The sequence below is a fragment of the Primulina huaijiensis genome, chromosome 16 (genome assembly GCF_012295235.1).
Source record: "Primulina huaijiensis isolate GDHJ02 chromosome 16, ASM1229523v2, whole genome shotgun sequence".
Taxonomy (NCBI): domain Eukaryota; kingdom Viridiplantae; phylum Streptophyta; class Magnoliopsida; order Lamiales; family Gesneriaceae; genus Primulina; species Primulina huaijiensis.
This window is the reverse complement of record NC_133321.1, coordinates 16147248-16162547: the sequence shown is the minus strand read 5'-3', so window position 1 is coordinate 16162547 and position 15300 is coordinate 16147248. Positions and strand designations below refer to the sequence as shown.

Genomic DNA, 15300 nt, shown 5'->3' with positions numbered 1-15300 from the left:
GATTTTCTTCACAAATGAGAGATCTATTTATAGAAAATTTTTACAAATAATCCAAAAATAAAACACATCATTACCTACATCATCACACACTAATTTTCAACATTCAACACCTAATTTTACCTAATTTTCAACATTCAACATTCACATTTTCAACACAAATATTTTTCACATTTTTAAATAATTTTTCAACACAATTAAATTAAAATTGTGTGCAAGTGTTGATAAGATTTATTGCACCGACTACTTGTTCTTTCATTGATGGCTCGGAACTCATCTGATCTCAAAATCTCAATTTAAAACGAAATTTTATTTTGAGATGTAATAATAATAATAATGTATGTTTTTTTTTTTGGGAAGTTGGTGAAAAATTCTCAATCAAAATATTTCTTTGGGTTCACTCCCTACCCACAAAATTGTGGTACTATGTCATACAAAATGTGGTACACTTCATGTGAAAATGTGGTAAACTTCATGTGAAAATATGGTACTAAAAAAATATCCAGAGACTGAACACAAAAAAAATTGACGGATGTAGATTGAAAGCCAATTTCCTCTTTTTTTTTTTTTTTTTTTTTTTTTTTTTTTTTTTTTTTNAATTGAATTCTGACATAATAACTAAACCATGTCTGATGGTACACAATATTCCTCCTGCAGTCATTTGTAAAATCAACATCAACGATTTAACACATATTGAATTGACATTTTATTTTCCATTTTAAAGATAGTAAATATAAGCTAGCCCAGTTACAATATTATACCTTTAGATTCTATAAGTTTACGTTTAGTGCGGGCCGAGACTCTCGCACAACATGAGCCACCCCATTTTTGGCTGTCTATTATATCTTTCTTCCCTATGTTTTTTTTTTCTTGCTTTGGATTTTACTCGGGAATCTATAAATTAATATATTTTTAGCACATTCTGTAAATATTATCTTAAAAATAATAAATGCGTGATTTTTTTTTCAAAAAAAAAGGTACTCAGAAGAATGTGATAGAGCAATAACTATTTTTATTGTCCGAACGATAGAAATATAACTATTACGTTGTTAAATAAGTTAAAAGATTTAAATTAATGTATACACGTTTGTCACACGGAATTCTTACGTGTTATTATTACTATCACTTTTGAAATGATATAATGTGTGTATATAGCTATATATGTGTATGCGCACATGTGCAGGGACATATGTATATTTGGGTGAGTCTATGTTACATCGAGAGATCTATTCTTTATTTTTGTTTTGTATAATGTGATCGGACGTAAGGTTCATATATACTTTTTTTATTTTACATTAAGATGATCGGTAACACCAGGAGTTAGAATAGACTCATCCGACATATTAGGGGCTTGGCTGGGTTCCCCGAATTTTTTTGAAGAAAATATATATAGTTATATTTTATAAATATATTTACAATTAAAACTTTTTTTCGACTTCGCAAAAAATATTTGATGTTTTAGAAATGAAAATGAAATTCTATTGCAAATTTGTTATTTCAAATCATAAAGTTGAAATTTTCAAAAATAATTTTTTGAAAATCTTCTTTTGTTATATCATGATTTGTTCTTAGTTGGATTGTTAGATATTTTAGAGCAAATATCAATATTTTCATATGATCTGTCAATAATTTATAAATCCGTTTTTTGTTAAATCTTTGTGAGATAATTTTTTGTTCTGATCGATATTTTATATTTTACAAGTGAAATAAAATGATAAACTAGAAAGAATTTATTTATAGGTGAATTAAAATGTCACAAAAGTGTGTCGCTGATTATTTCATTCTGAAAAGTAGTAAGCAATTATGAATTACCAAAAAACTCTAACCCTCCAAAATTGCAACTTTTTGTATATATCATGAAAAAAAAATATTTATTGGGTTCCAAAATATAATTTATTTTTTAAAATTATATTTTTCTCATTGATAAGATTTTGTTAAATAATTGATTAAAAGTTTGGCTTTTCAGAGTTTTATAGAGATTGACTGTAAATTTAATTTGATATGCTTAAAAGTGTTTATTTTCTTATAAATTCTATCTTATCATGATTTATAGGCATCTCATCAATGAAATAATTCTAGGGAAAAACATACCTATAAATAATACGATCATATGGGAGGCGAAAACCAGAGATATAGAGAGAAGAATCAAGTCACAGAGCGTCGTCGTTTGAAGATCGCCTGTGTTTTAACCCGAAACAACCCGAAAACCCCCAACCTGAACACGAACCCGTCTAACCCGAATCAACCCGTCTAACCAGCCTAACCCAAAATTTATTTATTTTTTTAAAAAAAATTAATGAAAAAAATTCGAAAAATAAAAAATAATAATATTTTAATTTAAACACATAATAAAAAATTTTTCGATTTAAATTTGAAATTTTAATTGTAGAAAATTAAAAATATATTTACTAAATCAAATAAACAATTGTTAAAAAAATATAAATATACAAAATAAATATTAAATGATGAAAATTTAACATATAAATATACAATAAATTTTGTTCAAACATACAATATATAAAAATATAGGTAATATTTTCAACAAAAAAAGTTTTCGGGTCAACCCGCAACCAAACCCGACCCAACCCGAAACCCGTCTAACCCAGCACTAACCCGAACCCACCCAACCCGAACCCGAAAAACCCCAACTCGAACCTGATTTTTTTCGTGTTGGGTCGTGTTGGATTGACGGGTCGTGTCGCATTTTGACACCTCTAGTCGTGATTGTTAGAGACATCTGAAAACAACGCTCGTGAAGTCTTGATTGAAGATTTTGTTTTGTTGTTCCATTTTTTCGTCACATCATTTTGCATTCTTGAATTCGTTTTAAGTCTGGTTATTTGTTGTATGATGTAATTTGATTCCTTAACATGTTAAGATAAATAGTTTTTCATAGAATCACTAGTGTCGGTTTTGTATATTTAAATTGTTTTTTTTAATGATTATTTTGTCATTCATACAAATATTTATCTTTAAGTTATTTTTATTTAAGCTATTTATTTTTGTGATATATTATTCCACTAGTGTTGTCAATTGAGTGTTATAAGATTTGTGACAATATTGATATGTGATACAAACAACATTTTCACCGTTTATGTTAAACATATATAAATCTTGACATATCATAAGAAATTTATTGAAATAAATTAAAAGTACGTTGAAATTTGTAATCATGTCAAACGTCGTATTTGAAAATCCTTGCAACGTCCCTGTGTGTACGGTGTATGTGCCTGTAGAAAACGTATTCGACATAATAATTATTATTATTATAATTGAAATTTGTAACTATACTAAACGAGGACCAAGGTATGCATTTGCAATTAATGTAAAATGAAAATAGTTTTTGTCGGGAAAGCCATGTGCGTGTATATATTATGTATTGGACAATTTTGAAACTCATTTCGGATTCTATATATCTAATTGTGATGTTATATATTTGAGAAATTACTAAAAACCAATCGGCACTAATTTTATATTCAAAAAAAATTAAATATTTTTTATCTTCTATTAAATATTAATTGAATACAAATTTAATATCTCCTTCTTAGATTATTACACTAGCTCACGTGGTGTAGTAATCATTAGGTTATGACAAATCACATGATTTGTCATAAATTTAAATTATTAGTTTATTATTATTTAAAAATAATTCTATTTTAAACTATGCATCAAAATATAAAATTTATGAACAAATTTTTCTTATTTTTTAATTAACTATGTGTCTATATATTTGATATACATGTTTCAAATTTAAACATGTTATTTTTTAATATTATTTACCTTAAATTTATTAGCTAAAATTTCACAAAATATTAGAAATATATAATTAACTAGTTAAGAAAATAACCTATTGCAATGCTATATTTCTGGATTATTTGGGGAAAAAAAATCGAATTAGTTATAGTGAAATTTCTATTAAAGTAATTAATTAAAAAAACTATCGAATTAATATATTTTTAGTAAAAATATCTTCTTCTTTTTTTATATATACCATGCCCCAGCGACATAGTGCAAAACTTGATCAATTAAACATATATTGTGAGCATGTATTTAAAATTCGTAAGCTATGAGGATTAATTGCAGTTAAAACTTTCATACGTAATGCATATTTGGAGCTTCTGATGATGCCCTAGCTTGCTCTCCGATGTGTTCGTAGTCCTCTCTAACTTGCATACTCGGAACTTCCGAGCTCAGTTCATATAGTTCGAACCTAATTATCAAGCTCGAACTAAACTCAATTTTGTTGATTTATTTAATTTTGAATGCATTTGATAAAGTATATACACACACAGATATATATGTACATATATATGTGTGTGTGTATGTATACTTATATGCTCGAGATTCGAGAGTGGCTCGCGAAATATAAAACAATAATAATTAAGGTTAGAAGGTATATTTGCAAAATTTTGGATACAAATTGAAATATATACGAATGGGCTCTAGAAAACTTGGAAGTTAGTTGGATTCTAAACGACCACCCTAGTTCTTTTGAAATCGGGAGACATTTGGGAAAAGAAGATGTTTGGGCTTTAAACTTGTTTCTTGATCAAAATTTTGGATTGCATTAAATTTGAGTTGCCAATAATTTAATTAGATCTTCTCTTTGTTCTATTTCTTTTTTGAAACTCCATGCCAATTGAGAAACACTTTATTCAACGATTTTTTTCACAAATTTTTTTGAAATAAATAAAAATAAAATTTATACACTAAATTTTTAAATAGATTATATGTAAATATATATATTAAAATTTATGTTGTCATAATAAGTAGGATTTAAATTAAAAAAAACATGTTTATCTTTAGATCAATTAAGCATAAATCACCTCTAAAGAACAATAACTAGTAAATTAAATAAGCATTTATTTGTATAAAAATAAAGGTCATTTAATTTAATTTCATTAATATTTCAATCGTTTGAGGAAATTAAACAAAAAATAAGTACAATTTTTTTTCTGACGACCATGTGTTCTGATCAAATCATGTCATATTTTGACCATTCTTCACAATTAACCCTTTTAATTAATCTCCTCTTATTTTTCATGCTGGCCACACTAAAACCCAATGGGAAGATCTATGACAAATGTCATCAGTAATTTATCAAACATAAAATAAATCAAATTAATTACATACACACATACACACAAATATACAAATAAAAGATAAACCCATAAATTGTCTCACAAATCTGTATTCGTGAGACGCGTCAACTTGGTTCATGTCTGGAGTGAAAAGTAATACTTTAGCAAAAAAATATTATTTTTTCATGAATCGTTTCGGATAAGAGTTTTGTGTCACAAAATTGATTCGTAATTTTGTGTCACAAAATTGATTCGTAAGACGGTTTTATAAAAAAAAATTTGTGATATAAATAAAAATGAAGAGTCCTTTATGGAACCAATCATGGTTACTGAATTAACTGATTGATCATGCATTATTGAATTGGTTTGATTTATAAAATCAAGTCAACTGATAATTTAATTTCCCTTGCAATACTAGTGGACGCTACTATATTTGAAATTAGTCTATATCTGATCAATTGTTAAAAGCAAAAAACTAATTATTGTATTATTTATACCAATTATAGATAGATTAAGTAATGCTAATGATCACCTTTTCCACGTAAAAACATAGCTTAAAAAAATAAATATAAATATTTTATTTATTATAAATTTAATCCTTGAAATTAATATATTAAATCAACCTGCAATCTCCAATTGCCCTTCCTAATTATAATTAAGGAGCCCTCCACCTGATCTTCAGAACAATTAAATATAGTAATTAATTTAAGATGGAGACATAATAATATTTGACGTGAGTTACAATCATCATTAGCAAAGAATTCTCAAGTTATTACTAATTTCAAATTCTTATTCATATTTGTAATTTTATTTAATGTTTTTTAAATTTTTATTTCAATATACTATATCGTACAAAAATTTGTTTCAAATAAATCTTAAAATAAATATTGGCCTAATTTTTTGAAATTTTTTAGAGATAATTTTGACAAAATGACCAAGTAAAAATTTTTAGATGTGTAACTAATAGGTGAATTAGAAACAAGTAATAAATAAAAATGGTAACATTTTTAATAGGTTGTTGCCATTTCCTTCACGTGGGTTGTTGCCATATTATACCCATAGGCCTAGCACGTTACACATATCAATAATTAATTGAACCATTGGATTAAATTTCATAATTTATTTAAAATCAACTGAAACTTTATGTTAGTAAAATATCCATGAACATGGTATACATTTTTCAAGAATCCCTTTTACAGATTTCCACTAATGAATCTATATGAATCATAATTTGATATACAAGAAATGAAAGATACTCAATAATCATTCTTTATTCTTCATCGACCACAATTGACATCAGTTGTTGACTTGATCTGGTTCGAACCCGGGACGACTCGGTGGTAACGCGCCCACCTACTTGCCATCACTCAGCTCTTTGATGACCCACCACCTCCAATTCATACAATAAAGTAAAAGAATTACAAAAAAATGCATTCCGTGTGAAAAATCCCACCTTTGGAAACTCGAGCTAACTAAAACGGGGTCGACCCGAGTTAAACAAACTGGAATACTTGAAATTTTTCAAGAAACTTAATGCAAAAGAGGGCGTGAATCGGTCCAAAACTCAAGATTACTTCGGAAGCCCAAATGGCAGTTCCCTTGGACCTCTTCAAAGCTCGTGAAACGGGCTGTTTTGCTAGTATTCGACTCGATTCGAGCTAGACAACAAAGAATTTCCTCGAAGCGCGACTCATCGCACGGAATGGCTAACGGGCCCGTGTTAGTGAACCCGTACTCTTCCTCTGCCTCCACCAATAGTTTCTTAAACAAGGGATGGTTTAAATATGTGGTCCGTACTACGAACCGTTTATAATTCGAGCCCACGGTCACTGCCACGTGGCCCGCTGGCACATCGGAAGGGGCCCGTTTGGCCGCCATTGCCGCCTTCTTTCGCCACCTGAGAAGCATCTGGCGGAGCCGAACTATGTAGCGAATTTTGCCGCATCCCGACATTTTTCCTGTTTTGTTTTTTTTAGGAATTTTGGGAGGAAATGTATGATATTGTGCTTGTCGAGGGAGTTACTGCATGATGGCAATAGATAGATGAAAAAGTGGGGAATGAACGAAGGGGGAGTGTGGGGTTTATATAATGTTGGGAGTAAATTTATGCCCTTGGTCTTTGGCTTAAATTACGCCAGTGGGCCGGGAGTACAAATCTCGGGTACGTTAATTATTTCAAAATTTTAAATTTATGTATAATAATTAATTGTTTAAGAATGTCAATAATTTAATGAAAAACAATTTAATAACTCATATCCCTCCCGGTTAAAGTTAAAATTAAAATTAAGATAAACTAGTTGAACTACATTTCATATATTAATATTGTATTACAGAAAATAATAAAAACACATATGAAATATATATCAAATTGTGTATATAATTTTTTGTAATCCATCCGATATAAAGCTTTAAAGGGGGAGAAACTACAATATTTTCGTAATAAATATAATTTTTATAAAAGGTGCATGAAAAATTTTATACAATATTTTTTTATGTTGAGTTAGGTCCAAATTCCAATCTTAAAAACATGTAAATTTGAAGAAGAACAGAGACTTGTTGATGGACAGTTGAGTTTGTAAAGTTTGAGCCTATTTATAGTCATATTCAAGTTTAACCTGATTTGTATGGTCTGAGACTACTACACATATGCGAGGATTTATCGAAATATGGTAGACCGGAGTTCGTCGTGAAAATAAATAAAAAAGGAAGAAAAGACAAGAACAATCCAAAATGGTTATTATAGGTAGCTGGCTTGGCCCTATTCGAAAAAATTATAAGATGCTTTTCTCTATTATATTCCCCAAAATAAAATAAAGAAAAGTATATAATTTTAATTTTTCAAATGCTTCTAACATTATTATTTTTCTCCATGTGCAATACTTCCCATTAGCCCTTTTTATATATATATATATATACATCCGTTCGCTAGCTTCCAACCTCTCTATTGGCACTTGAAGAAAATTAATCATTGATTGAGTATAGAAACAATATTAATATTATTCATTGTACTAACTAATTGAATCGAACTAATAATCAAATCTTATAAGTTATTACAATTATAATCATATCACTGACAGACGTACAATATATTCTAGTTCTAGGATAAGTTTACCACATAAAACAATTATATTGCAATATTATATATTTTATATAGGCCCACATTATAACAGTATGCTAAAACCTTTAGCGATAATGGTTTGCATGTAAAATCACTAGGTTCTTTCAGTGCTTAGTTGTAGAAAGCACTATCACAGCTCCATATATATATAGTTTTTCATGATATCCATCAAACGTGTTGATTTTTATGTTCATGAATGAAATAACATTCACATATTAGATATATAATTTTGATATATTTTCACATCTAGTAGGTGAGACTGTTTAGTGGTCAAAATATGTCCACGGTTAGTGGACATGATTATTGATCATCATAACAAAATATATGTCCACGGTTAGTGGTCATCNTCTTAATAGCTTTAAATTTTGAAAAGTTATAAAAAAATTAATAACATAACTTTATTTTGTTCTTTTGCACTAAAATTTTAAGATAAGTAACAACTAAAGATTCCGAAGAAAATAAAGTTTACACACGCGTGCACATTCATATTAAGCTAAGGATTAGTTTACCACGGTATTAATCAATGGGGGAATGGGACAATAAAGACAGGAGGACTTGGGGGCAACATGAGGAACCCTGTGAAGGATGTAATAACATCCATACCCCCATCAATTCACTAATTAAAGAATTATTTTAAATATAACTCTGATTTTTCTAAGAAATAAAATTGTAAGTTTGGTTTTTTCAAGTTAAGTAAAATGTCAATTTTATTCATGTATATATTTGGGTGTGATGTTTTTAGTCATGTATTTTTCGTTGAATCAACTATAATCATATAACTAAGTTCCGACGTCCACTTTTACACCGTCTCATCTATCATATTATTAAATGAACTAAAAATATCAGACCCAACTAAAATTGACATTTTGACATTAAGTTATTTCGATCATCACAATATTTGAGATTAATTGGCCTCGTAAATCATGGAAGTATGTTGGTGTTTGGGAATCGAGATTTCTTGATATATTATCCTTTGGCATTTTTCATAATATTATATGTGAATAAAAGTTACCAACATTAATGAATATCCGATAGAAACAGACAGGTGCATTTAACATTCTCCGAGACCTGATTTTTTAATGCATGCGATTAGTTATGGATTTATGCTAAGCAGTCACACCGCATGCATGCATCGCGTAATCCTATGTTAAATACATTTTAAGGTTGTTAGTTAATTCCATAGTATTTACTTCTAACTAGTTTTAAGGTAAGATATTCATGATGTAGACAACACGAACGTGCATGGGATACTAAATCTTGAGATTCATCGACCCTTTTTGACATGCATGCATGTTCTTTAACACGATTGATTGTATTTTTTAAAAGTGATTAAATCTATCTATAAAAATATTTTAAGAACTATACTTAGAATATTACGGATGTACGTCTTGATAATAAATGTTGGATAGTCTAAAGTTTTATATTATATTATTCATGTGATCCGATGCATTTAGGAGTTAAATTAATGGATAACGAAGATATATTGAGATGAAATGAAACCTTATAAATTAATTAATCCTTTTTGAGTTTTGCCTTGCGTTGAAAAGTGCTTCAAAGTTTATGTACTTTTGCTCGTCTTTTTTCTTAGCTGAAATCATTCGCGGCGCAATTATATGTGTATTATACAACAAGTTTTTAAGACCCATTCTTTTATTTTTACATTTATATATCTGTACTATATAAAAAAAAATTGTAATTTCAGTATCGTAAATTGGTCTTTTTTGGATTTTAGTCATGTAATTTGTTTAAATATGATTTTTATCTAATAACTTGGACTTTTTTGTTTTAGTCTTTTTTTTTCTGCCGAAGCAACTAAACTCGTCGATTTTTGCTTATCTGGAATAAAGTTTCTTCTACGTGGCTTATATGACGTGAATAAAGTCTATGTAACACACATTTAAATTCATCTAAAAAATATAAAAGAGACACTCAATATTTCAAAACGGGATAACAAAAAACTTAGATAGATTTTCATGTGTAACATATGTTTATTCTTGTCATATGAATTACGTAGGAGATAATTGAAGTCAAATAAACAATCTTCGTTGTATTTAATGTTTTTTGCTAAAAAAGACAAAAAAAAATATCTAAGTTACTGGATGAAAATCGAATTTTGACAAAATACAAAACTAAAATCCAAAACAAGTCAAACTTACGAGATTAGAATTAATATTTTCTAATATATATCACTCTAATTTGCTGAAACTTTCAAATTATTCCCACGCCAACATTTAAAAAGGGGAAATGGAAATAGTACAGATTATACTGGTGGAATAAGTACGTAAGATACGTAAAATCATTTCTGTAATTTGTAGGCAGCATATATTATTATGTTTTCCAGTGCCAAAACATAAAGTTTGTGAGCATCTTTATCATAACGTGAATGACTTAAGCAACGCACGCTCCCCAACCGAAAGCTTCCAAGTTTTGGACCATCGTCGTCGGGTCGGGGGGGGAGGTGACCCACATCCCACTTCCTCACTAGCCAAATTAGACTATTACCTCCATTTCATATGCTTCATAATTACCTATAATTTAATTTGTATTCTTCTTTCTTGCTTTCCATGATTTCTCCTTTCTAGTATGTTGAATGTAATAATTTAGGATATTGGTAGAACGATCAAAACATGATCTTTGAACTAATGTATGATACATAATTCTTTCCAAAGTACCAAACGTGAGAACAAAAAATTTCAAAACTCTGTTCCTTCATTACTGGAGCATGCACATGGGCATACCCAGCAAAGGTAATGAATGGCATCTGGCAGGCTACATCAGCTTATCTTTAGAATTATTGAAAGTTATCTTAAATCGAGGATTTAAAATTTAATAGCTCATTCCCAAGAAATCCTTGTTACTTCCATACCGCCGCCCCTTGGCTTTCCTCTACTCCGTTGTACATGTACAAGAAGCCATTATTGAATCTCCAAAGATCCTTTCAAAATGCATTCATATATTAAATTTGTACATCAGGTAAACCAAACAAATATTTTTAACAAACTACTTTACTTTATCATAATAAAAGAATCCTAACAACTTCACATTGATTGTTGTTCATAGATGAAGAAGGAAGCATATTAGGAGTCCGGATTACACGGGAAATATTCACTACCCTTTTATGTATTCTTCCCATTATATAATCCCAACCATCACATGGTAGGAAGATGCAACTCAGAGCATTATTTACGAACCTAAAATATTCCATTTCCTTCTCCCTCTCTCACGCATTCCCAGGTAAATACACACACTAAAATAGGCTCAACATTTTTAATCTAACAACCATTCTCAAAAGAAACCATTTTTAATGCTCGTGCCATTTTCATTTGGATCTTATAAGAAGGGCCACTTGAAAGAATATGGAATAGTTCATAAAAACAACACCAAAACCTGATTTAATCATGATTCACAAATCCCCATTCAGATATGATCATTGAGAATGTATACTCGCTAGTCGAGGACAAGTGCAGAGTATTTTAGCTAAAGTTATAATGGACTGTGTAAAATATCATATGTGTATGTATGCAAGATAGCAGCAACAAAACGCAGATACCTAAATATACAGGAAAAAATACAGAAAAATATGAAGTCTGACCGAGAACTTACTGATGCATGTGAGAACAATGATGTTAGAGAATGGAAGATGGACACCAAACAACTAGAGCCAGAAGAAAAAATAATTACAGAACCTAAAGGGCTTTCTGTCTTTAAAATTAAAATAACATCAACCTTCAAGATTGATCTTTTTTCCCCTTTCTTAGACCTTTTAATGTGTCTGCTGGTCATTTTTCCATAAAGTTGTTTCCTTCTTGACCATCATCATACCTTCCTCTGGCATTTCATCTTCTCCGATAATTTTCTTATTGATCATCAATCTATCTCCCTCTGGATTTTGATTCCTTCATTGACTTTCTTCTTTTTGGAGGTGTTGTGAAATGAACACAGATCAGTGAAAACTCGATCAAAATGCTACATGTTCTCTAAATAACTTCCTATACAGACATATTTCACGTTAAACCTGTCAGTTTAGACCAATTATCCAAATTTTTATCCAACCTACGAGCACATTCTGAGTTGTCAGCGGTCAAAGATCCTGATATATGAAGCACCTCTTCGTCAAAGCTACAATAAAATTGAAGTAGGTGATGTCAATATGACACAAGTACTTCAAAATTCAAAAATCAAAAACTTTCTAAATGTATCAATTTCAGAATTTTGTTTTCCCAATGAATATAAATGCATAGATGATGCAGCTAATAAATTTGTCATTCCGTGACTAGTTCCCATCTCCCCGTGGTGTTTTATCAAATAGACATTCAATAGATCCAACCGATGGAATTGCAAGAAACTTCATTTGGTTAGATTACATAAACCAAAGTAATCCATAGAATACAACCATTAACTTCCATGACAAGTTCACCAAAATATCAAGTTGGGTTCTATTTCGTCTTCCCTCTTCGGTCCTGTCGACTGAACTCTTCCACGTCATAGTGGTTTAAAAGTTCAAGAATCCAGAGTTGTATCGAATATGTGTTTACAATGGTGTCATTCTTCAATTTGTTGTTCATTTTCTGAAATGAATGTAATAACTTCAAAGTATCTTTTTCTTTACAATAGAAATTCTGAACATATATGCAATATGATTAGAATTAGAGCTTGAATGGCTCCATATAAGCTTGAACAATGATTTTAACCGAATTACAACACAACATTAAAATCGAGCCATAAATAACTGTAATCTGTTTATATTTTAGGAAAAAACAGCAATCTTTGATAATCTCTTAGGGTTCAAAATGTTCTTGTTGTTACATTTTCGAATCCAACTAATGCAAGAGCAAGAGCAAGAGCAAGAGCAAGGATCATATATTAATATGCCCCATAAGTTTGAATTCAACTGTCAAACTTATATTTCAATACGAACAGTCAGACCTTGTTACCGTTGAACAAAAACAAATAGAGTGACTTTACAACCCATTATGTCAAGAAGTTCACTAAGCGATAAATGGTCGATTTTTAGTAAACGGGAATCACAGGGTATGTTATATATTTTAACCACCACTATGACAATTTTCAGCTACCAACAACAAAATAATTTTGGTACCGAGGCGGGGAATACAAAAGATCGCCTCTTCACCACAAAACGCAGAACAGTTCCGACTTTTATCTTGTGTTTCCTATAGGATAGGCTAACAACCTCCCCACGTTTTTGAAAATGAGTGAAGATAATAAGAATGAGCGGCACAAATTCTGGCTCCTAAAACATTGGTAGCGAATACATCATACCTCAAGACAAGACGCTTACACTTTCATGCTTGAATTATTCGCGGATGTCTTCGACTCCTATAAAAGCCGTAGAGAAACCAAGAACCACAGTATGAATCGAATGTCTAGTTATTTTAACCACCTCCCCTTCTATGCAAAAGACCAGTATGCTATTTTCACTCTGTTGCAGCTCTTATAAAAAAATATTTTTTTTACGAGGAAATAACGCCGGAAAACTACCTAAAAGCATGTCAGGACAGGTTTGGGATTGAATATCAACAATCTAGCTTTTAATTTCACCCCAAAATATGGATGAACTCCAGGTAATATCCTTGCAAAATTACTACGAACATTTGGATCATATGCCAACACCACTCCATCAAAAGTCTCGCTATACCTACACAGACGAAGCAAAGAAAAATCTTTCAGTCAAAATAATCATTCATGATAAGCCCATGACCCCTTGTGCTAAAAAAACAAAAGGAAAAAAAGGTCATGCTAAAACTAACGTGAAGAGCAAAGAGCTAAACTCGAGGAGAATGGCGTCGGTGAGGCTTTTGGCCTTGCAGGGGTGCAGGTACATCACCATATTAGCTTTACATTCTATCAATCCCTCCATGATTACAAATATCGCAGATACTTTGAATATTCTACAATTCGATCTGTAATCTATTAGAGCTGTTAAGCTTTTACAGTGCGGAAGACGACTTGTCACAAAACCTCTGCCATTTTACCTTCAGCTGTTTCACGATGGAGGAGTTTCATGGGCTGGGCCCATTGGTTGATTTTGCTCTGGAGGCCCAATAAATGTCAATTTTTTTTATTTTTAGAAAATAAAAAATAAAAAATTGTTTAAATTATTTTATATCAAATAATTCATTTTTTGTGTGGTGTAAGAGAGGAAATATTTTTTTCCTAATGTTTAATTATTTTAATCAAATAATTCATCTTTGTATTTCATATTTTCAGTTTTTAATATTACAGGTAGCAATAAAGCATGGGAAAAATAAAAAATGATTAAACTATGTTGGAATTTTAACAAAATAATTTATATTTCAAAGAAAGAAATTATTGATATTAATTTTTTAAAATTATCGGTATTTATTTTTCACATTAATATCAAATTATTACCATTAAATTTTTTAACTGTTTTCCACCAATATTCTCAATTATTATTTTTAATTGTGATCATTAAATATTTGCTAGTTTTTTGTGCATATATATTATACAAATTCTTAAATAGTAAGGGAGGAATCACTTTTTCATCCAACACAAATAAATATAAACTTTTTTTTTTTTTGAGAAATTTTTTATGCGATCTTGCAATTATGTATTCTAGTCACTTATGTTATCTAAGTTTAGCTCAATCTTTTTCTTTGCTTCTTCTACCACTATGACATAATACGAGAATTGTTCATAGAATCCTTGCTCTGAACCGTACAACTCGCGAGCAAGATGAGATCGTTGTATTATGAGGAGTATTTGATCATAATCATATTGCATAGAGCATTACATACGACGAGATAAAAATACTCTTTAGTATAGTGCTTCAGCACGTCTCGATCTAAATATATTTCTCATAAAACTATTTTTTTCTCCAACCCATTAACCGAAATTTCCAACAACTATGTTTGTACAAATACTTATAAAATGTTTTAATAAAAATGTTTTTACAAATTTTTTTATTAAAGGTTATAAAATTTGTTTTAAGAACAAATATGTGTTTGGACAACTATTTTACAAAAAATGATTTACCGTTTAAAATAATATTTTTGGTGTTATCATTGTTTTAGTTTCTAAAAATATCAAAAACACACGTTAATTGTTTTTTTTACAACTAAACTT

The 15300-nt window shown here is 29.7% G+C and overlaps 1 protein-coding gene and 1 long non-coding RNA gene across 3 annotated transcripts; both read right to left on the bottom strand.

Annotated features, from left to right (window-relative positions):
• Window positions 1–6608: 6608 nt before the first annotated feature.
• Window positions 6609–7031, bottom strand: LOC140961074 (auxin-induced protein 15A-like). The gene has a single exon (XM_073419389.1). It carries the CDS (start codon window positions 7029–7031, stop codon window positions 6609–6611), a length of 423 nt encoding a protein of 140 aa, XP_073275490.1.
• Window positions 7032–12140: 5109 nt separating this feature from the next.
• Window positions 12141–14098, bottom strand: LOC140961992 (uncharacterized). 2 transcript variants are annotated; one of them, XR_012172429.1, is made up of 3 exons: window positions 13965–14098; window positions 13477–13852; window positions 12141–12315 (listed from the first exon to the last, which is right to left on the bottom strand). It is a non-coding gene; the product is annotated as an uncharacterized lncRNA (long non-coding RNA). The 2 variants fall into 2 exon arrangements; XR_012172428.1 differs by lacking the exon at window positions 12141–12315 and having other exon boundaries at window positions 13392–13852.
• Window positions 14099–15300: the final 1202 nt, after the last annotated feature.

Excerpts from the sequence above, each read along its gene's own strand:
- LOC140961074 (XM_073419389.1), bottom strand. The coding sequence starts at position 7,031 with ATGTCGGGATGCGGCAAAATTCGCTACATAGTTCGGCTCCGCCAGATG.